Source organism: Mycetomoellerius zeteki, unplaced genomic scaffold, assembly GCF_001594055.1.
Source record: "Mycetomoellerius zeteki isolate Tzet28-1 unplaced genomic scaffold, Tzet1.0 scaffold25, whole genome shotgun sequence".
Classification (NCBI taxonomy): Eukaryota; Metazoa; Arthropoda; class Insecta; order Hymenoptera; family Formicidae; genus Mycetomoellerius; species Mycetomoellerius zeteki.
The window spans coordinates 2,132,989-2,155,402 of NW_017257227.1; the positions used below are offsets into that span (position 1 = coordinate 2,132,989).

At 36.6% G+C, this 22,414-nt stretch overlaps 1 protein-coding gene across 2 annotated transcripts; it reads left to right on the forward strand.

Annotated features, from left to right (window-relative positions):
* The first annotated feature begins 818 nt into the window (after nucleotides 1-818).
* Snrk (SNF related kinase) lies at nucleotides 819-21,460 on the forward strand. 2 transcript variants are annotated; one of them, XM_018449749.1, is made up of 8 exons: nucleotides 819-2,007; nucleotides 16,092-16,295; nucleotides 17,073-17,225; nucleotides 17,603-17,849; nucleotides 18,048-18,399; nucleotides 18,524-18,652; nucleotides 18,794-18,899; nucleotides 19,119-21,460. In XM_018449749.1, exons 2-8 carry the CDS (start codon nucleotides 16,101-16,103, stop codon nucleotides 21,243-21,245), a joined length of 3,309 nt encoding a protein of 1,102 aa, XP_018305251.1. In that variant the 5' UTR covers nucleotides 819-2,007; nucleotides 16,092-16,100; the 3' UTR covers nucleotides 21,246-21,460. The 2 variants fall into 2 exon arrangements, with proteins under 2 accessions (XP_018305251.1, XP_018305252.1); XM_018449750.1 differs by lacking the exon at nucleotides 819-2,007 and adding an exon at nucleotides 3,640-3,683.
* The last annotated feature ends 954 nt before the right edge of the window (nucleotides 21,461-22,414 follow it).

Consider the following 22,414-nt stretch of genomic DNA (forward strand, 5'->3'; position numbering starts at 1 on the left):
GAACTCAAAATTGATAACGTAATGCGACCGAATTATTTTTTATAATTCTTTTTAAATTCACTGTGTAATTTGGGATATACAGTTTGGGTCATGGCACAAAAAAAATTTAAGCAGTAAAACGTAAACAATAAGCGAATTATCCAATCACAGTAGAGACCGTAAGATTACAACTTCATTAGTAGCAAATCCATGTTTTGATTTCCTTGCGGTTGCTTACGCTTACATCTTACTGCTTAAATTTTTTGTGTGCTTAATAATCATATCTAGACTACGTTATTCACTGTGAAAAATTACAGAGTACGTACATAATGTAAACTATAGATTTTCAATATTCGCAATGAATATAACGGAAAGCAGTCCCAGAGCAGTATTCATAGTCCGTTCTTCTTTCAAGAGCATCTTAAATAATGTCTTGAGATGCTAATACAACTTTCTGATTGACTCCATCTTAAGATTGTACTTAAGACAGTCTCAAATATAAAAATCAACTATAGATTTGTTCGCGTCGCATGCTCCAACACGTTCCAATATGCTCCTACCATAGCTCTTACTCACTCCAATGTGTTTGATAGAATGAATACGAGCTATGGTAGGAGCATGTTGGAGCATATTGGATCTTGCGACGCGAACAAACCTCATGAATACCGGTCCTAGTCGAGGAGATTTCGATCGAATTCCCGGCCGAAAGTTTCGTAGTTCGCGCCATCGCGATTCGCGATAGTGTCCGAGTTCGCAACGAGATGGCAGTCGCGACGGACGACCGGCTGGCGCTGGGAGCGCGCGTCCAAAGTCGGGAGTATTCGGAGTATCGTGTCGTCGACTCAGTCGGAGTGTCGGAGTACGAATACGTTACTACGTTCCACCACGTTCCATAGCTTTCTCATGTGTCACCGCGTCGCGAGTGTGTGTACGCGAACGCCCGTCGTCATCGTAGTGCCGTGTCGTCGTCTCCTCGCGCCGTTTTAACGCCGTCATTCGAGAGAGGGAGAAAAAAATAAAAGGAAGCCGAGATCCAGTGTCGGGTACGTCGATCGCGGGGAATTCGCGATCCCGGATCTTGCGCGCGATCGCGAGAGTGCGACGACTCCGTCCGAGAGAATAACGGAGAAACGGTCAAGCGGGCGTCGCACGTAGAGGTACGCTCTCCTATGTACGTGCATGCCTTCGCGTCCGTGCATGTGCTTGCGCGCGCGCGCGGTTGTACGTGAGGAAGCGAGACGGACGGTGGCGAATCGACGGAGAGGAGTGAAAGAGTCGGGCGGAGGAGGAGGCGAGAAAAAAAGTGGGAAGTGTGTCGCGCGCTCGCGGCGCACCGTCGTCATCGAGAGGAAGGTGCCCGGAAGTCGCCTACTGCACGCGCGACTGCTGCGCGGCGACGAATAGACAAATAGACAAAGGGGAAAAAGTTTCCGAGGGTGGGCGAGGTAATCCCCGACGTAGAAGAAGCGAGAGAAAAAGAAGAGAGAGAGAGAGAGAGGCGCGAGACGAGACCAGAATACAAAGTACTACGAAGTGGAGGAAGGCACGGTTGCGTCAAGAAAGAAGAGGTGATCCATCAACGGGAGCACGAGAGTTTCGCATCCCGCGAGACTGAGAACGAAGGAAGAGAGAGAGAGAGAGAGAGAAAAGGGTGGGAGAGGCGAGAGGATTGCGTCGCGGACGGTGGAATGTAAGAAGCGACCGAGCGGTGCCGTGTAAACACGCGTCTCGAGTGAACCGGAGCGGCCCACCAGCGACGTTCGATGTCGTTGGCTTCCCCGTCGTCGTCGTCGCCGTTGTACGGCAACCCCGACGGTTCGCGTCGTAGAACTTGTACGGGAGGAGCAACCGGGAGCAACATCTGTGGCATCGATCATCGTCGCGGCAGACACGCGTAAATGAATCCACATCACAAATGACGGTGGGCGGACCAGGCAGACTAGCGAGGTGCTGGCTGGACTCGTCGTTGTCGTCGTCGTCGTCGTCGTCGTCTTCGTCGTCGTCTTCGTAAGTTTAACGGACAAAGAGGTGAGTATCTTTTTTCTCCCTTTAGCCTCTTGGTGCGCCTTAATTCTCTCGTCTAGGAGTCTCTAGTGGACTCTTCTGTAAAAATGGCTTCGGGCGTTTGCCGTTTGCGATTGTTTTATTGTCCCTAAGCGGTTGTTGCACCGTACGATGTTGCTCCCGATAAGAGTAATTTTCACGCGATTATGTGTTGATGGCACATCACTCAACTGACCATTTCTAAACGATCGCATCGCAACGATGGCTGGAGTTCTGATCGCGACATGTTATTCCGACTACGTCGTAATTGACACTTGGATACTAATTTCCGGACAGACGTTTTTAAGTTTATTTCTATCGCGTCTAGAGATAATACAAAGATAGACAAAGTGTAACAACAACATTTTGTCATCAATCAATTTGATATATCACAATTACTACGAGATGTTTTTAGCAACATAACATTACACGATGCTTTGTTTTTCCCTTTAATGATTTAACTTTGACTTCATTTGATTTTATTTGATTTGACGAACTTTACATATCGCTCGTTTGCTACAACTATGACATAATTGTGATAAAAACTGTGATTTTTTTTTGCTTGCAGGAAAACAGAAACATAAAAAAAACATATTTTTGAAAAACATAGTATTCCTTTACAATCAGTTATTAAGTCCAAATTGCATTTCCAAATTAATATCACAAAATTTTAATAATTCAAACCATTGAAACTTTTTTCTGAAAAACTTTGTTTTTTAATTGTATTATGGCCAACGAACGATATATCTTATTTCCATTAAAAAAAACGACACGGAATTAAAGTATATTATTCATTTGCTACAACAATAACACAACTAAAAACAAAGTCTTTAAAAAAAAAGTTTTAATAGATAATTCTTTATCTATATCTACAGATTTCGTCTTTTTTTCTCTCAAATGATTAACTTAGTGTCAGGTACTAATGTCTCAGTTGAAAACAGCAAACCTATTAATTCAAAATTGCATTTCAAAATCAATTCATTACAAAATTTTATTTATTCAAAACGTAAAATTAAAAATTATTTATAACATAAAACTTTTTTTCTGAAAAACTTTGTTCCTCTTTATCTCTAGGTGGATAAAGATCTATAGATAGATCTTTATCTACCTATAGATTTCGTCCTTTCTCTCTCAAGCGATTAACTTAGTGTCAGGTGCCAATATTACAGTTAAAAAGAGCAACCCTATCGATCGTATCTTGCCTTAATTATTTGTGAAGATGGTTTCATATACATACTCACACGTTTGTGCTAATCGCGTCAAAGAAAGTACGTTATCAATGCAGCATCGAGACTTTTGATTTCTATTACATTTTTATCGTGAGAGGAAAAAAATAGTTCAAGGTAAACGTCTATTTCTCCAACCGGATGACTCCCCGCCCTCAATGATTCTCGCAATGCAGCTTCAAAAGAACCTCGATATATTGGTTGCATAACAGTCACGTTGCCGGTAATGTCTTGCCAATGTACTTACCAATAAATAGCATGCCAGTCGTTAGTATAGACACTATTTACGACATTATCGTGCGATAATATCGATCGTGCAGAGGAACCATTCCGGGAACCTGTCCTCCGAAGAGATATTTGGGTGGGTCGTTGTGTACCCGATAAATTCGCAACGTCTCGTATGGTGGTCCAGCGATCTCTTACGAGTTCAGATGGGTAAACACAGTACGAGCGCAATGTAATACGATCCCGCGAGAAACTTCTCCGTCTCTTTTATCGAATACGTATATCCTTGTATCGTTTTATATTGTGTACATTGTGAGATGAAACAATAAGTTTCTCCGGGGACTAATCGATTACCGCTTTACAGAAACTCGGTACTTCCGAAATCATAAATTTGGCAAGGTTCTTTTTGAAAATGATGTAAATCGATATCGCGAATGCAATAAAATTGAACGAGACATTATGGTTTTGACTAATTTATTCTCGAAGAGGACGAAGAGCAGTATAATTTTGTATTTTATTAAATTTGCCAAATGTTATGATATTTTATAATTATATTATTATATATATGAATATTTTATAATTGTACTGTCCAGGGAGAGGATAATAATGTTGCGCAACATCGCGATAATACGAGACTAGGGGAGGAAAGAATTTTTAGTTAAATATACAGGGTGTTTGGAAAGTAATGAAAAATCTTTAAGGGTAGAATGGACTAAACTGAGAAAAAAAATCCTCTCTACCATTTTACAATTTTTACAATAGTTAACAAGATATTAATTACTAAAAATTGTCGAAAATTGGTCTTCAATAATTTTTTACTCAATAATTTTTTAGAGCTTTATGAAAAGAAAATAAACGATTTTTGTCTCTTTCAGTTTTTCTGTAAAGTTGATAGTATTTGAGTAAAAAATTATTGAAAACCAATTTTCGACAATTTTTAGTAATTAATATCTTGTTAACTATTATGAAAATTGTAAAATAGTAGAGGACTTTTCTTCTCAGTTTAGTCCATTCTGCCCTTATGCGAAAGATTTTTCATTACTTTCCAAACACCCTGTATATTCATCACTGGGGATAAACTTTTTAATATTTATTTTTGTTTAATAATAATGGTAATAGCTATTGAAGCTATTACAGGAACAACAATTAATAATATTAATTTTACCAGCGTTGATAAATAAATCGTATATTCTATTTAATGCAAATTTAAATAAATTTTACTTATTAGGATCAAAGAATCCTAACGAAGCACATTTTACGAGCACTCTATGCAAACTCTTCCTCTTCGTCTCCTTTTATAAATTGTAATTCTGCGAAAATATTTCGATTGCATTCTTTCACGTAAATTAACAGTTGGCGTTTGAATAGTCTGATAAAACTGAATACATGAAACTTTAATTACGTAACTTTGGCAGAAATTACATTCGAGTAAAGCCGCAAAAGTGGAGCACAATGGCTCTGAATTTAATTAATAGCGATAACATCGTGTATAAACACTTATCGAATATAAATGTATATAAACACGTACTTATCGAATATAAAAATTAATAATATCGAATTTAAACAATGTGAGTGTATTAGAATACTTAATATTCGATTAATTTTTAAATTAGATATGATATTTTGGACCATCGGAAACGTAGAATCATAGAAAAAGTTTTTCTCATGTCATTTTTGCAATAATTCTCATTTTACAGTAATTGGTATCCAATATCGTAAGAGTAAGAAAAATAATCGACGTCACGCGGAACGTCAAGGAAAATAAAATTTTATTTTCTTCGAAATTTTCTACGAATATCACCCATGTAAAGAAATTAATGTGACGCAAGATTATTGATTGATACATGAATGCGATTGCACATATACATATATTTATTATCTCAATTATACGTTGCTCAATAATAATTACAATGGTATAATGTGTCATTGTCATACAAGTTGTCATAAATGTTTGCCTCTTTTATTATTTTATCATCGACAATGTTTGTTATTTATAAAGATAACTTATGTATACACTGAGAAAAATTGCTGGCTTGAAGATAAATGAACCAATACATTCTAATCATATCAATAAATCAGAATTCCAGTTGTCATGACTGGACATCTGATTATCTCGAGTAGAATTAAAATAAATTTGATTATAAAATTCTGATTTTTCCACTAGAATTACAATTAATACAATGAGGCTCTTGTTTCAGTGTATAATTAGGAATAATTAATTTTATGCTATTGGAAAAAGTCTTTAACTGAATTGAAAATCAATATTTATGTTTTGTCTGTCTGAATAAAAAAATAATATCTTAGAATTTGAGATACTTCGAGAGGATAAAAAATATAAATAAATTTGTTAATTAATGACGTTACTTTTAATTAATCGTTGCTTGATATTTTTCCCAGTTTATTATATCGACGAGACTTATTTGAAGAAAGTTTATTAAAAAATTATGTAACGTTACATATTTTCACAAGTTTCGACAAGGCATTTATAAAGTTTCTTCGAAATGGATGAAATTATTACTTTTCCAAAGAATGTTGTGTATTACCTTTAATGGAAGGGCATTTCATCTTACTGAATTAAAATATCAAAGCAAGACTGTATAAGTCAGGAAATTTCAAACTAAATAATTAAGCATTATATAATTAATTGAATGACGAAGTTATCAAAGTTTCCTATTATTAACCGCTTGCAGAAATGCTTCTCTTGTTTCGATGAAACGAAAATATTTACTAGATCGTAATCATAGATTAAAAAATGCTAGTCATTCCTAAATAAACTGTTTAGCATTCCTCTACTTCAACCCTGAAGCACTTGAAAAAAATTATAACGAAACCAGTCTTTTCTAGCTGCTAATTTTATTTAGAGATCGTCTAGTTTTTCATACATAGTTATTTTTTAGGTTTTTCAGGTGATTGAATTAAGAGATTTTCCGTCTCTAATTTTTTTTTAAATATATATACTTTGATCAAATCTTTTTATTTAAATTAAAATTAATTTTTCTTAAACAAAATTTTAAAAACACTCTCAATATGAAGATAATAAAATGTTTTGATAATAAAATTTTAGATTAAAATTTTATTAAAGCGAGATACGTCTAAAATTAAATTACGTTTTGTTGTTTTTTCTGCATTTTTGAAATGATTTGAAGTAAACTTGATTTGTTTGTTTAATCTGAGAAATTTATAAACGATCTCTTTATGTAAAAATGTATCTTTTTTTAAATTTCCTTGAAATATGTTAGGTTGAAAAGAGAGACAGGAAGTATAGAGAGAGAGAGAGAGAGAGAAAGAAGTGGGACACTGTATATATTGTATGACATTCTTGGAGTGCTCTGTTCCCATTCATATGTTTCATCTCTGTTTAAACATGTGAAAATATCATTTAGCATTTCAAGAGCTCGAATGGAATCGTAGAATATTTAAGAGCAGTAAACACTTATTCACTTATTAAATTATTATAAAGTAATTTATTTGCGAAGTTGCTTCAGTATAAATAATTGAGCATAAATGAAAAAAACATTATAACGATAATGTAATTCTTAATATTATCATTACAAAAGAATCTCTCGGCACGAATGATATCTATTATTAACGTCATATAATATTTATTATAATTAGATCATATAAAATACATGTTTTGTTATCAAATGCGCATTTAAATATTTGAATAAAAAAGTTTATTTAAATTTTTATAGAAAGTTATATTTTTATTATAATTTATATATTTTTATTTTATTTGAAATTTCTTTAATAAAATTGTAAAAAAAATTTTCAATATAAGAATAATGAAATATCTTAATAATAAAATTGATTAAAATTTTATTGAGAAGCGAGATGTACGGAATTAAACTATATTTCGTTGTTTGTCTATATTTTTAAAACTTGATTTGTTTGTTTAAATTGAGGAATTCTTTAAGCGATGTTTTTATTACAAAAAAGTACCTGTATATAAAATAAATCTTTTCTAAAAGTAATTTTCGTCTCTTCTCCATTGTCTTTTCCATCACTCGAGACAAGACAGAAAAATTTTTAACTTATTCTGAATGATAGATTATTTTCGCTTATACTTTTTTTCGCACACATTGCACAGAAACAATTGTTGTTTACAGCTAGATGACCAACGGTATTTATACGAGGGAAATGAACCAGCGCAATTCGGAAGCGGAGATCAATCTGTTTGTCGAGTGCATTATCTCAAATTACGCAGATCCGGTCGCGTCAAAGTAATCCGTGCCAGCTCGCGCTGTCGAAACTCTATAATAGAAATGACACTTGTCTGCGTGTTGCATTTCAAGAGAGATAATGAGGAAATGTTAAAGAAAGAGAGAGAGAGAGAGAGAAAAGAACGTGAATCCATAAACAATATTAGCGTCAATAGAGTAAACAAAGAAAAAATTATCGGAGCAAAACTAAAGTAAGAATGATGCGTCTCATGCATAGAGATCATTGAAATTTCCATCGCACGGAATCATAACACTCGTACTATTCTTCCATTTTATCTCATCATTTTTCATCCATTGCATTATCGTGAAATCCATGCGTGCCATATGCGCTTGAAAATGTCATTCCGATCAGATTTGCGCGAGAGATTTCCATACTGCTGATAGCTTATCGGTACTACCTTTCTGTAACTCTATTTACTGATATCATCTGACAATGTCAATATGTTATCGAGTATATCAATGCGAATGCGGATTAAGCTAACTATCAACGATACATACAAAAGCAGAATATATTTCGTAACTTCTATCAAACTTTAGAAGTGTGATGACTTCTTCCTTGGCAAAAGTTTTATTGGATCTCCCTGGTATTCATAATTGGATCTTCTCTGTGACTCTTCTAACTTTCCAAAAGTACATTTTTCAACATCGACATATTTCTAATATATGATATTTCTCAATCCAAAAAAGAAGACTTAAGTAGATAAGTGCATTTAAAGATACACTAGAAACAAAATCTTGTTGCATTAATTGGAAATCTCGTAATTTTCAACCAGAAAAATACAAATCCAACACTTTTATAGTATATCAAACATTCTAACCAAAATAACCAAAAATTCCGTTACCAGAATTCTGATTTATATGATCAGAATTGGTTTTATTTGTACTTGGTATTAGAACATTTTCCTCAGTGTACGCAAGTTGATAGAGTGCTCAGAAAATCTCATCTCAAAAAATTTTAATCTTATAAATTACAGTTTTTATAGTCACAGTTTTTATTATATTATATTATATTATAATTAAATTTATATTAATACTCTTATGAGGTAGAGGAATATAAATAAAAATAATGAAGTTTAATGAACTTTTTATGATAAGCCGTTAAGTAACAAATTAGAAGTCGGGAGCGAATTATAAGCAACTCAGTAAGGTGTCATAATACAAAATAAGTCATAAAGCTTAAGAAATTTACATCCAAAATAATCACGAAACTGATGGTTTTGTAATGAGTAACTTTTAAAGTTATCACTGTAAAACTATTAAGTTAGTGATTAACCATAGCTAGAAAATGAAAAATTGGGCCTTGTTAATTAAACACTCTTCTCTCGAAGTTCTATATACTTTTCCAAAGCACAGTTAATTTTATCTTTGTCCGTGACTATTCGCACAGTTACGCACGCCTAGTGAGGCAATGCAAACGCTCTAATCGGCCGTAATTATCATTCTCGTGAGTATGAACGCCGCTGTTGTTCCCACTGGCGGTAGCAGGCGTGGATTAGTCGCGCCCCTCAGGATATCATCGGGTATTTCTTCGTAGCGCGCATGGTGACGCCGCGGAATCCCGATAACGGTACGCGAATACTACCTGTTACGTGCCCACGGTACGTTTACGTTACGCATTATCGTTACGGGGCCATATTATCATCGCTTCGATCGCGAATCCCCGCGCATCAATTACCGTTACGGCCGCCGCCGTACTTTTGATTGCGTAAAGAAAGCGATTTTATCGGAAAAACGAAACGCGCTGTAATACCCGATCATTTCGCAATCCTAGAGAGCTCGTTAATTTATTCTTTTTTTTTGTAAACATACGTATTGTTTCTAAACCAATTATGTTCTGAGTAATTTTTAAAATATATTTCCTTTTGATTACTCAGCATTAGAATTCTCGACTCTAATCACAATAATAAATTCTTTTAAAAAATTCCATCTTTTTCCTTGAGATGAAATTTTCAGACAAATTTGAGATAAGAATGTATGTCGCGCGCGCGTATAAATCAAGATATTTATTTAGCATCCACGTAGGTGGAGAATGTGCGAGGGCGAAACTGTAGCTTAAGCCCTTCGCTAGTAATTCGTGACGACCTTTGCTTCTCTGACTCGCACCTGAATATTACACAAGCACCGAAGAATACTTTTCTCGCTTTTTTATTTTCCTCAAGATTTCGTAACGAAAAGTGATAGGTCAAAGCCCAAGGGTTTACCTTTTTCTCGGAATGAAATAATGGGATCATTATTCGAAATATCATTTTGAAAATGACTACTTTCTTTATAACACAAGCAGAAATAAGTTCATTTTAAATTATATTAGAGGTGATGTTTAAAGCGCACTAAGAAGAAGCTCTCTTCCTGAAAATCTCTCGGCGAAATTTAATCCATCAACGCAATTTACATTTTCTTAATGGACGATCATATTTTTTAAATGAGCTTGGCACATTGATATTTCTAATCCATTAAAATTTTTGTATTCAAAAATTTATCTACTTATTATTCGCAAAAATGTTTTTATGTTATGACTATACTTTTCTTGCATTTATGAATTTTATCAATTTCTTCAAAAAATTTTGATTTATGTATGACATGAAAAAATTCTGTTTTAAAGTTCTAAAGTTTTATTCTTTTTAAATTCTTATGCCAGCAAATGAATAATTCTGAAGATTTTTTCATAATGCTGATTTAAAAGAATCAATAAATTTATTACATGCACTTTGTGCTAATTTTTATTAAAAAATTTATGGTACTTATAGAATTAAAAATACAGTAATATACTAGAATTAGAAATACACACAATAATAGAAAATTGAAGATGAAACTAAAAGTCGAAATATATTAATAGAAAACTTTAAAAAATTTTCAATATTTCGTACTGTACACTGAAAAACATATACTAAATTTTAATAAATCATTTATTTGAATAATGTCAACTAAATATTTACTAAATATAAAGATATATTTATTTAGTACAAAATTATTAATTTGATTTAACTATCATTTTTTTTTATCCACTGTAAGTAAATATCTAGTTGGCACTATTCAAATAAATTTAATTAAAATTTAGAATATTTTTTTCTCGATGCAGAATTAATCTAGATCACTCTTCAACATTAACGAATTTATGATATATATATTTAAAGTTGCAGTGCTTTAATACACGGAAAAAAAAGATTAGCTGTCACAGCTAAAAATTAAGTATGGCAGCTAAATTCAGTAGCATTATATGGACACCTTATATCGTATCCGCGTATATGGACACCCAACATCGTATCCGCGAGGTCTAATTGCCATTAGCTGTGAGGCCTAAATATTATCATTGTAACAGACAAGCATTTTGCTATTATGTCGATGTATTGATTATTGCAGCAAATTTTTCTGTGTAACAGATAATTTGGTAGCAAGTACAGTTTCAGCAAACTATATTTAACTATGGTAGAGACAATTTTCTTTTACACGGACATATCCGATAACTGTGACAACTAACTTCATATTGCTAAATAAATCGATCTGTAACAGATATGCATATTTTGTTATCACGTCCTTATATTAGCTACAGCAGCAAATTTATATCTACAGTAGCTAATGCAATTTCAGCTAATCAGAATTAGCTGTAAATCAGAAACTTTTTTTTCCGTTGTAGCTTATCTCATTGAACCATTTTAATATTGTTAATCTTATCTATGCGTATATAAAAATAAGATGAGATCATGCGATGGTGTTTTAAATGTCACGTTTTCCAATAGACAGTAGACTTTTCACAAGATACACGCCTCATCGGGCAGATTAATTGATTTATTTTATTAGAGCGAAAGAGAAGTGCAAGGGTTGAACGTATTATAATTAGTGAACACGTCCCGTTCGCGTATTCATGAGTAATACACCGATAGTGTATCGAGATTCGATTTCCCGGATAGCGACCGGTCATAGTCGTTGGCCGCGCCTGGCACGTTGTCGATCTTTCTGCAACATCGAATTCCAGCGATACGCCTGTCAATCTCCTACTACGGCTATTACAAATCGCGACGGTACGGTTTATTTCGATCCGCTTCATCGTGGATCTTGCGAGAGCCAACTTGCAGTGCACGCGCGCAATGTTCCCCATCCGCTATAATTCGCGACTTCCGTGTCCGCACGAATGCGAAAGTGTTCAAGAAAGTACGACGCTCCGTTTACGACTGCATCCGGGAAATGCGGTCTATGAAGAGAACGCATGGCGCGATCTAAATTTCAAATGCGGGTCCACACGCGCTATGCTCATCTCTCTCGGAACAGATTATACTTTCTAAGCGTGAAATTTCCGCCCGGCGGAATCTATAGCTTCAGGTACGCATGCATGTTTGTGAGAAAATTCGTTGGAAATTCTCCTTTGCATTTTTTTCGCGAAGTAATAAACGTGTTATTATTCAGCAAAATTATGAAGCGAGCAGCCTTAATTTAAATATTACTTCAATATTAAAGAAGCGATATTGTGCGAGTAATATTTTATTATTAGTCTCGTATCTCATTTTTTTGTTTATTTAAGGATTTATTATACACATAGTTTCAAAATAATGAAAAAGATATGAAAAAATTATAGATTATTCTAGAGCGTTTAAAAATAATACCTATATTTTTGAGCGATGATAAAAAAATTTATTGTATTAATTTTGAACTATCTAAATCAAAAATTATTTCAACAAGAAGTAATATTTTTTTTAAATCTGTACTTTAATAGAAATATATGGAAATGTATTATAAAATAATGATAAAAATCTAAATATATTTTAAATATATAATTATACTTTTTTAAATATATAATTTTTTAATATTTGAAGTATTATTTAAAATGATTTAAAATTACATTACGATGCAAAGATTAGATGTTTTGTAAATAAAACAAAATATTTATTTCTTTTAAATCTTCGTAACTCATTTCTGAATCGCAATAAAGCTTTACATAAATCATTTTGAGTACTTAAAGTAGATACTTATACAAAAAAAATTTAATAAATTATGAAAACCTGTTATATTCGATAAAAATAGAATGTTATAAATACAACTTTCATATGTACATAATTTATTTAAAGTATAAATATTAATTATATTTGTATAAATGAGTATAACACATCCTTAATCGAACTGGTAAGGATTAACTAAAACCACTAAAGAAGATAACTTTTGCACTTTTTAAGAAAACTCGATTTGAAATAAAAATTTGCAACGCAGTTGATCATCCGACATCTGTTGATGCTTCATGGTTGAAGTGCATTTCAGGTGTTCGTCCCGAAGAATCGTAAACTTATTACGTGTAACTGACGCTCGTGCATCACATTATTACGGACACGTGCGGTAAAAGCAGGTCAGGCCAACATCACAGACGTGCCCGTGTCCAGGTAAATCTTGATAGCAATGGATGAGCGTCGTTATCGGTTAAATGTCAAGTTCAATTCGCCGCGACGCGACGTGATGGATCCGGATGGATTTGGACGATTCTCGCTTTCCTTGCACGTGGAAAATTACCGTGATAGTGAACGCCCTGGATATTTAGAAATGATGTTCCGCGTTACTGATTATATAAAGATGTTAAATCTGTAATGCTAGGAAAAATTCGAAATGTTTAATTTTAATATTTATAATATTTATAAGATTTTTAATACGAATGTCTAAAAATACAATTAGAGGAAAGTCATGTAATTATAACAATATTGAAATATAATATTATACAGTATGAATTTATACAATATAATTGTGTTTAAATTAAATTAAAAATAGGATTGATAAATGAAATTAAATAAAAAACAGAGCGTATTTTTTATTATTATTTCTATTATATTAGATTACGGATACACATACCACATTTTTGTAACATTTCGAGCTTCGCGTTGCGTTATTTGACAAAGTAATATTTTTCTTGTTTTCTTTCCGCAAGGTATTTTTTTTATTATTTCTGTTATATATATATTTTGTGTAAACATTTTTATTTTCCCTAACATAATCCTCTAAAACGCCAGTGCTGCGTCAAAAAAATTTAGAAATCCTTGACGTGAAAAAATGATAATATTATTTATTTAGGTTACTGCAAGTACTTAACAGTTTATGGACGTAAAATTAGGGTGTTCACGTTAGTCAAATTGTTAATCGCGTTACGTTTGTTAATTACACTTCCAGACAAAGCTCGTGGAACTTTTATTCGGTCGCGGTGTCGCGGTAATTGCATTACTTCATGATGCCGTAAATGACATCAATTATGATTGCGTAACAGCGATTAATTTCCCATGTAACGGCAAAAAGAATTAAACGCATCGATATGACGAACCGAGCCGTGATTTATTTTAATTGAATCCGCTTCCGAAGGATACGCAATCGATCACGGAATTATCTCGTCGCTCGATAAGCATTTGTTATATGTGTAATACCTAGGTGAATTTTTTCGATATCTGGCAGTAAATCGACACGTGACGACGAACGTCGTTTTAATGGATTAATACGTTAGCTAAGATAATTTATTATCTTAACAATGAACGATGGTGCAGGGAACGCTTGTCGATAATAATAACACCGGCGAGAATGGGAGAGAATACTCTCGTCTTATTTATATCGCGACATAGGCAATGGACGCGTTTGCGCGAAATAAAAGCCGTAAACCTCGGCGAGTGAATGTCAGTCTTACGTCAGCATTTGCTATAAATTGCGCATCAAGCACGAATGATTCGATCGTTAAGGTATTAATCCGATCTGTTTTCGTCGAGCTGGAGGATCTTCGGATATAGCGTTTTCCGAGAAGAAATTTTGACGTGCGGGCCGGTCGAAGCGATTCACCTCCTTATTGGTACCTTCTCCGCGTCGCTCGAGAAGGTTTATTTTTGCGTTCTTCGTAATCCTCGTTACGAGTATCCGGAGCACGCACGGCGAGGAAATGATTCGCAGCTTCCGACGGGACCGCGAGTGGCCGCGTTCCGCAAGGCAACGAAGACGACAAACTCCTTTGTGAATCCCAAAGGAAACCGTAGGCGTAGTCGTGGGTTGAGATTTTCGCGACCCGCCGTCGTATTGTATTTTTGTGCGCTTTTATATAGAGAGAACGAAAGAGAGAGAGAGAGAGAGAGCATTATTAATTTATCCCAGGAAGGATCTCTTCAAGTTTGAAAAAAGACAACGATATATACAAGGCAATAATGTACATAAAAGAAAAATAAATATTTCTAAATATAAACAAAGAATCAGAAAGTACGGCGTATACATATTTAATAAGAATAGAAGCAGAAGAGGAAGGGCGGAATGCGAGATACTGTGCTGACAAATCAATGTAGCCTCGACGCGTCGCGGTACATCATGACGTGTTTCGCAATTACGTTCCGCCAAAGACAATGCGTTCTCTCGGCAGCACAACATTGGCTCCTATTCCCATCTAGCGCTAAATTTGATCGCATACTGTTCGCCTCTTGGTCGCATTAGCGTTATCTTCGCGTTTAGACTAACAAAGTGGAACAAGCGAGTAAAGCGAGATCTCATGCTTATCATATTTTTTTAAGGTCATCGATCCTTTGGAAAGCGAGCGATAACCGATCTTGTCTGAGTCGCACCTCGATACGATCGATGGACAACAGATTCTCGCGCTCCAGTTACTCGAGTTTCTAATCCGATATCATCGAGGAAAAATCAATTCATCGAGGATTATGCACGATTTCTATGCACTCTGTATACATTCTGGACTTAACTACTTCGTTCACTTACGAGTAAAAGTTTGAATCGGATAACTATATTTAGCATGTCCATCGTGTTCGGTCCATTAGCTTCTCTCTATGTATTTTTCCAAAGCGATAGTATCTCCTGTCATTCTACAGAGTGTACCTTTTTTTTGCTGCTACCGATCGCACATCCATGGATGGCGAAGCGATTAATTATTGCTCCTACTAAGCGCTAAAAATAATAGTGACCTCTTTCTCGGAATGGACCGTCGTACTTACGCGACTATCGGTCAACATTTCTAAACGATCGATCAGAATTCGATATTTTAAATTCATTTATTCAATGTTATTATACAGAAATATACTGGACACTTTATTTAAAAAACCAATGAAAAATTTAAGAACTGTAATAGTTAGTTAATGTAATTCATTTAGTTAACGTAGTTCAGTGTTTAGTTAAATTATAGTTTTGACGGAGTAATCTACTTATCTACTTATTTGTAAAACGTGGTAACCTTTCAAATTTAATTATAAGTAAAATGAACCGATAACAAGTGAATAACACAAATAAGAGAAAGAATTAATCGGTCGAAGTGGATTTTGATGCTTAATAATGTTTCAAAATATATGTAATTTTATGTTACGAGGATCTCAAATTTGCGAAAATCACAAGTGGAAGATAAATAAAATATCTTTCATCTTTATCATTTACTGTATACGAAAAGAATTTTGTATTGCAGCGGCACGAGATGAATCGAAGAGTGGGATACAGCAATTATGATGGCAAGATCGCCGGTCTTTACGACCTGGAGGAGACTCTCGGCCGCGGTCACTTCGCCGTGGTGAAGCTGGCACGACACGTTTTCACCGGTGAGAAGGTGGCAGTGAAGGTGATCGACAAGAGTAAGCTCGATGAGGTTTCGAGGGCTCATCTCTTTCAGGAGGTGAGAGAAACGCAACTGTAGCACCATTTCGAAATGTCAATTCTGCCCATTGTTGCGATAATGCTCCAAGTTCTTCGGCGAGTCATCCAGTTTGATCTTTTGCTATTTCTAAAGGAAACATGTGAAGGAAATGTTCTTTTACTAAGGGTACGTTCCACTTGACGCTCGCAATGCATGAAATCATTTCATTCTTGTTATCAAATGTTAAACAAGGACAAATAATACTCGCGAATGTTGTGAGCGTCAAGTGGAACGCATTCTTAAAGTGATTTAAATAAATATTAGAAGATCGGAATGTATGAAAAGTCTATAAAAATCTGAATTTAAATTCCTTTTTGTTTGCTTTCTGGTATCTTTCTGACACAAAGTTAAACTGTTTCAAATTTATCTCTTGTTCCGAATTGGAATTTATATTTAAATGTGACAGATAGAACTCTAACGACATTCTAACCATTATTTGTTTCTATCTTGCTCGTGACTGTGCAATCACGTCAGAATTACCTTCCGTCTGTTTCATGTCCTAATGGAAATAATAGAGTCATTGATGACATCCTGATTCGCGTAATGTCATTTTAATGGCTGGTTCGATAGTAACCGGTGATCGAATCGTCTCGCGTAGTTGCATCGCACGATAAATCTCATAGCGATAGACTTCAATAAGATCGACGAGATAATGATGCAAATGGATGACGGACAGAATCGTCGACCCCTGGATTTAAATTTGCTCAAGCGAAATGAATTTTGTCTGCCTGTACATCGTGTCCGTCTGTGTCGCAGGTGCGGTGCATGAAGCTGGTGCAGCATCCCAATGTGGTTCGGTTGTACGAGGTGATAGACACGCAGACCAAGCTATACCTAATTCTAGAGCTCGGCGATGGCGGGGACCTCTACGATTACATCATGCGCCACGACAGCGGCCTCAGCGAAGAGGTATTGTTGCATGGCTATTGTTGTTTTATTATGCCATCGGCTTACTATTACCGCGCGGATATAGGATACAAGTTTAGCTCTTTCATATAAAGTCTATTGAATGTAAATTTTCTTGAGTATAAATTGTTACAAATTTATCATATATAAATTATATATGTAGAATTTATATAAATTATATAGAAAATTATCTTCAAACTTTTTTAAAAATGTCTTTTGTGTCAAATTTAGAATTAATATAATAAAAAATATTAATTTGATAGGAATTCTTACATGTCATTTTTTTTTACTAAATACAATGTATTGACTAAATTCTTAAAATTATTAGATATTTCACTCACAGTCGCGTTGTGTGTAATATATTTGAATTTTCACCTTAGGTGGCCAGGACTTACTTTCGGCAGATAGTTAGGGCCATATCTTACTGTCATCGTTTACACGTAGTGCACAGAGATTTGAAACCCGAGAATGTCGTATTCTTCGAAAAACTGGGTACGGTGAAGCTTACGGACTTTGGGTTTAGCAATAGATTTTGTCCTGGTCAGAAGCTCGAGACTTCGTGCGGTTCATTAGCATACTCCGCTCCAGAGATACTTCTAGGCGATAGTTATGATGCCCCCGCAGTAGGTAAGCTTGTTAATTAATGCAATTAAGGATAAATATGATTTAAATTAGTGTTAAAGTTACATCTTTCGTCGAAAGTTTCGCTAAGAAGCATTGGACTCTAAATTTGAAAGAAAAAAATCTTATTTAAAATATAATACAACGAGAGAGTGAAATTATACTCGCTTCGTTAGACTACGTTTGTATTTCAATTTGTTGCAGATGTTTGGTCGTTAGGTGTAATACTATACATGTTAGTATGCGGTCAAGCGCCGTTTCAAGAAGCGAATGACAGTGAGACGCTAACGATGATTATGGACTGCAAGTATTCAATTCCGTCGCACGTGTCCGACGGTTGCAAGCGGCTGATCGCGAGAATGCTCGTGCGAGAACCCGAAGGCCGAGCGTCCCTCGAGGAGATTGCTGCGGATCCGTGGTTAGCGATCGGTTCCGACTTGGACACGATGGAGACGCTACCGCTCGTGTCACGTCAACAAGTCTCTGATGATCATCACAATCACATAATTACCAAAATGGTTAACGGTAACATCGCCACCAAGGAAGAGATATTGGAGTGAGTAGACATTAGGAAGAGATTTGACCATTTTGATCGTGCCTTTTTGCGTGTTAGTATATTTTAAGCATGCGTCTTCGGCGCTACGTTTTACTGGCAATTCTCATCGTGAATCTTCTTACAGCGCGCTCGATAAGAACGAATACAACCACATCACCGCGACGTACTTCTTGCTGGCTGAGAGGAAATTGCGCGCTCATCGACAAGAACAGATGCAGAAAAATCGTCCAGAAGCTCTAGATGTTTCCTCGAGGTATATTTTACATACTGAATCACCCATTAATATTGCTGCTATGTGTGATTCACTTATAAGATATGTTAAATCTAAATATTTATGCTGCATATCGTCTTTAATGAAATCACTAATATACAAATGCGTGTTAATTTTATGCAGCCGGCAGGATGATCTGACAACAAATCTGCGTACGGATGAGAATTCCCTGGGTACTACGAACCAGTCGCTATTAAGCGTGCCACGGACACCTGGTGACGTACCGCAGGTACGTACTACATGTTCATCGTTTAGAAAGATATCGACTAATACATGACTGGATGTGACATTAACATTTTATACAACACATAAAATATTTGCCGGGTGTCTCGGTAAACATTTTATGTGTTGTATAAAATGTTAATGTTACATCCAGTTATGTATTAGTCGATATCTCGATAATATATTTCTCATACAGAGAAAACAAAGATGACTGTTCTGATTACAGAACGTGCGTTCGCGCAAGTGCAGTATTGTTCAAGAAGAAGAAGATGAGGACGACGTGTCCTCGTGCTCTGGCCGAGATGAACGTGGCAGTAATTCGGCGCTAAATTCCCTTAATCGTCGCGGTTCCCGTTCCGAGGGAAAACTCTCGCATATTCTGCAGGAGCGATTATCGCAGCTTCCGGAGAAGCACACCAGCACGAAGCCTGTATTGAGTCAACGGCATCCACATCAAAAAGAGGATACCGTTATTGCTGAATCATCGCATAGGGGAGAAAGACTGAAGCAGATTTCGAAAAACGAGAAGGATAAGATATCGTCGCCGATGCATCTAAAAGGAACGGACAAAGTCCAAACGGGCAACGTACTCTTGGAGAAACTGCCTATAACTCCGCGGATTACCATGACGTGCGAGGAAAATCTAAAGAACCGATTGAGCGGCGCGAACTCTCCATCGTCCGGATGGACAACTAGAAAAGCCACTACTACGGAAACTAAACCTAAATCGGTGACGGAGTGTCTAAAATCAACCGGACCAATACCGGCGAATAAGTGGAGAATGGGTTCTCAACACCATCGGTTTAGTATGCCGCTCACAGAGTCCTCATCAATAATTCCCTCAAAACCATCCGACGTATCTACAACAATGACAACGATGACTACTACTAAAACATTACACGAATCGTCGACCGTCTCGATACCTCTTCATCCGATTAGTGACAATCAAGTGACGTTAACACCTAAATACAAGACAATGCCGTCACCCAGCGGTACTTCTGCGAAGCAACCCACGCTCAATGAAATCTTAGAGGACGGGGATGGCACGCAAACATCGGTGAACTCCACGGAATGCGGCGATTCGACAACTAAATGCCGCGTTGTTAGGCGAACAACGTATGAGCAACGGAAAAGCAAGTTCCACAAGACGCGCACGACCTCCTGTTCGAGTTCGGACGCCAGCGACGACGACAGCGAGAGTAGGAAAAAGAGGGCCCACAAACTCGGTGCATCTACGGGCAAACCCTTACCTCCGAGACGCGATAGTCATGACGACTCGAGCGATTCGCAAGATCCAGGAGGAAGCGGTGGCGGGCGTGGTGGAGTTGGTGGAGGAGGGAGCGGAGTCAGCAATGGCGAACACACGACGGATACACCGACGACAACCGAGAGCAATCGAAACGAAAGTGGTAGCGGCACTAACACGACAAACACGAGCACAACGAACGGAGGAGGACGGCATCGATGCACCGAGAATCAGGTAATGTTTGGCAGGAGACATCGCACTGGTAGGAGAAGAGCCGGCGAGACGCGATTGCGTGAGAGCCAGTCGTTGAATCGTATCACCGAGGTACAGGAGGCCGAGGCACCCTCATCTTGTCACAATCATTGTCATGTGTCGCGCAATTCGACTGCAATTGGCACGCAGAACGTCTCCTCATCGTCAGCGTCGTCAGTATCGCAGAATAACACGGCTTCTCAGCACAATGTTGTTCCACCTGTGTCTCAAATAGCAACCAGTACGGTACAAAAGGCAAAAGGTCTCGGAGCGAAATTGTTGCAGAGCTGGTCACTCAGCGCCGGGAAATCCCTGATATCGCAAGGCTCAAGGTTCGTTCGCAGTTCCGATGGAAAGAGTAATGGCTGTCAACGGCAATCGGACGATTGTCAGAGCGTCAGCGATGAACGTCGCGGCGATCACAAGTGCGCGAGTCAAGCGACGAGTAACGACAAGGAGAATCGTGGTAATGGCTCGATCAATGAATGTAAGAACAGGAAGATTCGGTTGTTGAGCCGTTATTTCGCCGTACACAAGAAGCTCTGCGTACCGCTGCCGGGTATCTTTGGCAAGGGACGCCTCTACAAGGCTCGCTCGTGCGGGAGCATCACTCGCGATCGTGTTAGTCCGCCGTCGCCTAAATCGGTGCTGCTAGTCGAGGACAAGTGGCGGGAACGTCGTCAATGGTGCGATGCCGCGACAAAGCAGCATCGCGGTAGCGATGGCGACATCAATCAGAATTTAGGCCTCGCGCATCTAGTGCAGGAGAACATCGTCGGTAAGGGCTGCGCCGGCATGCCCAACGTGTGCCACATTCACCTCGGAGACGCTTCCAAGTGTTGTAGCCTTTGTTGATGAATCGCTTCCGCTTGAAAGAGAACTCGCTTAGATATTCAAGATGAGAGACGTATGAACGCGGGTAGGTAAAGGCCAGGTCCGTTCTCTGGTGCCAGTGGCGTAGCTAGATGGCATGTGCGCGCGGGATTCTTTCGCGACAATCTCTTTTCGATACTATGTATAATTTCTAGCGATTTATTTTTGTCGAGATACAGAAATATTTTTATAGGTTGAAAGATCTGAGATATATATTTTTCTTTTCTTTTTTTTTTAAATCCAAAACGGCGTAGATGCTGTATCTCTGATACATCTTAAAGAGAACAATAGTTATTAATTTCTAAGTGCAGAACCAAGTCAGATCTCTCAAGGAACTATTTCGTAAGCAATTCAGAGTGCAAAAAAATATTGATAATTAATATTTCCAGAAAAGCATGATCTGTTTCTCGCTGATGCCGAAGTTACGTTAAGTTAAGGACGCGCAACTGATATTTGCGCGAGTGGTAATTGCTAACCACAATATTAAAGATTACGTGACTCTGGTCTGCCATCAACGTACTTGACTGATCACATCATATCCCCGCTGGTCTGTAGAGCACAGGGATCAAGACAACAATAAGAGAAAAGAAATATGGAGCGTATCGATTTGTCGATCGTTCTGAGAGAGCTGTATCTAGTCCATGTGAACAAACAATGTATTAAATATTGCAGAGTTTATGATGATGATTATTATATTATTATATTAATAATATTATTATTACTATATATATTATTATTACTACCATTACTCTACTACTGCTACTATTACTACTATTACTACCGCTACTATTACGGTCCCTATTATTATTGTGAGAGATCATTGTCATCTTCATGCTATTGTCATTATCATCATTATCATTGTCATTATCATTATCATTATCGCTGCTTTTGTCATCTATTCTCTCTAAATATTTACAATGCAAAAACCTAGCACGGTGTAATGCATAATGCATCGCAAACGGTAAAGCAATTCCACGATTGAAACATAGTCAATCGATGCGGAGTCATGCAGTGCGAAAAGTGTCTTCCTCCTCCCATTTTTCTTTTCTTTCAATTTTTCCTTTTTTTTTTCAATACAATCCCTTCGTCTTTCTCTTTTCCTCTAATGATACATCATTGCCTTTACAAAGCTTCCTAACTTATTAAGATGA

Coding starts and splice junctions, on each gene's coding strand:
- Snrk (XM_018449749.1), top strand. CDS start 16,101: ATGAATCGAAGAGTGGGATACAGCAATTATGATGGCAAGATCGCCGGT. Junction 17,226..17,602: donor ACAGCGGCCTCAGCGAAGAG/GTATTGTTGCAT, acceptor TTTTCACCTTAG/GTGGCCAGGACTTACTTTCG. Junction 17,850..18,047: donor TTATGATGCCCCCGCAGTAG/GTAAGCTTGTTA, acceptor AATTTGTTGCAG/ATGTTTGGTCGTTAGGTGTA.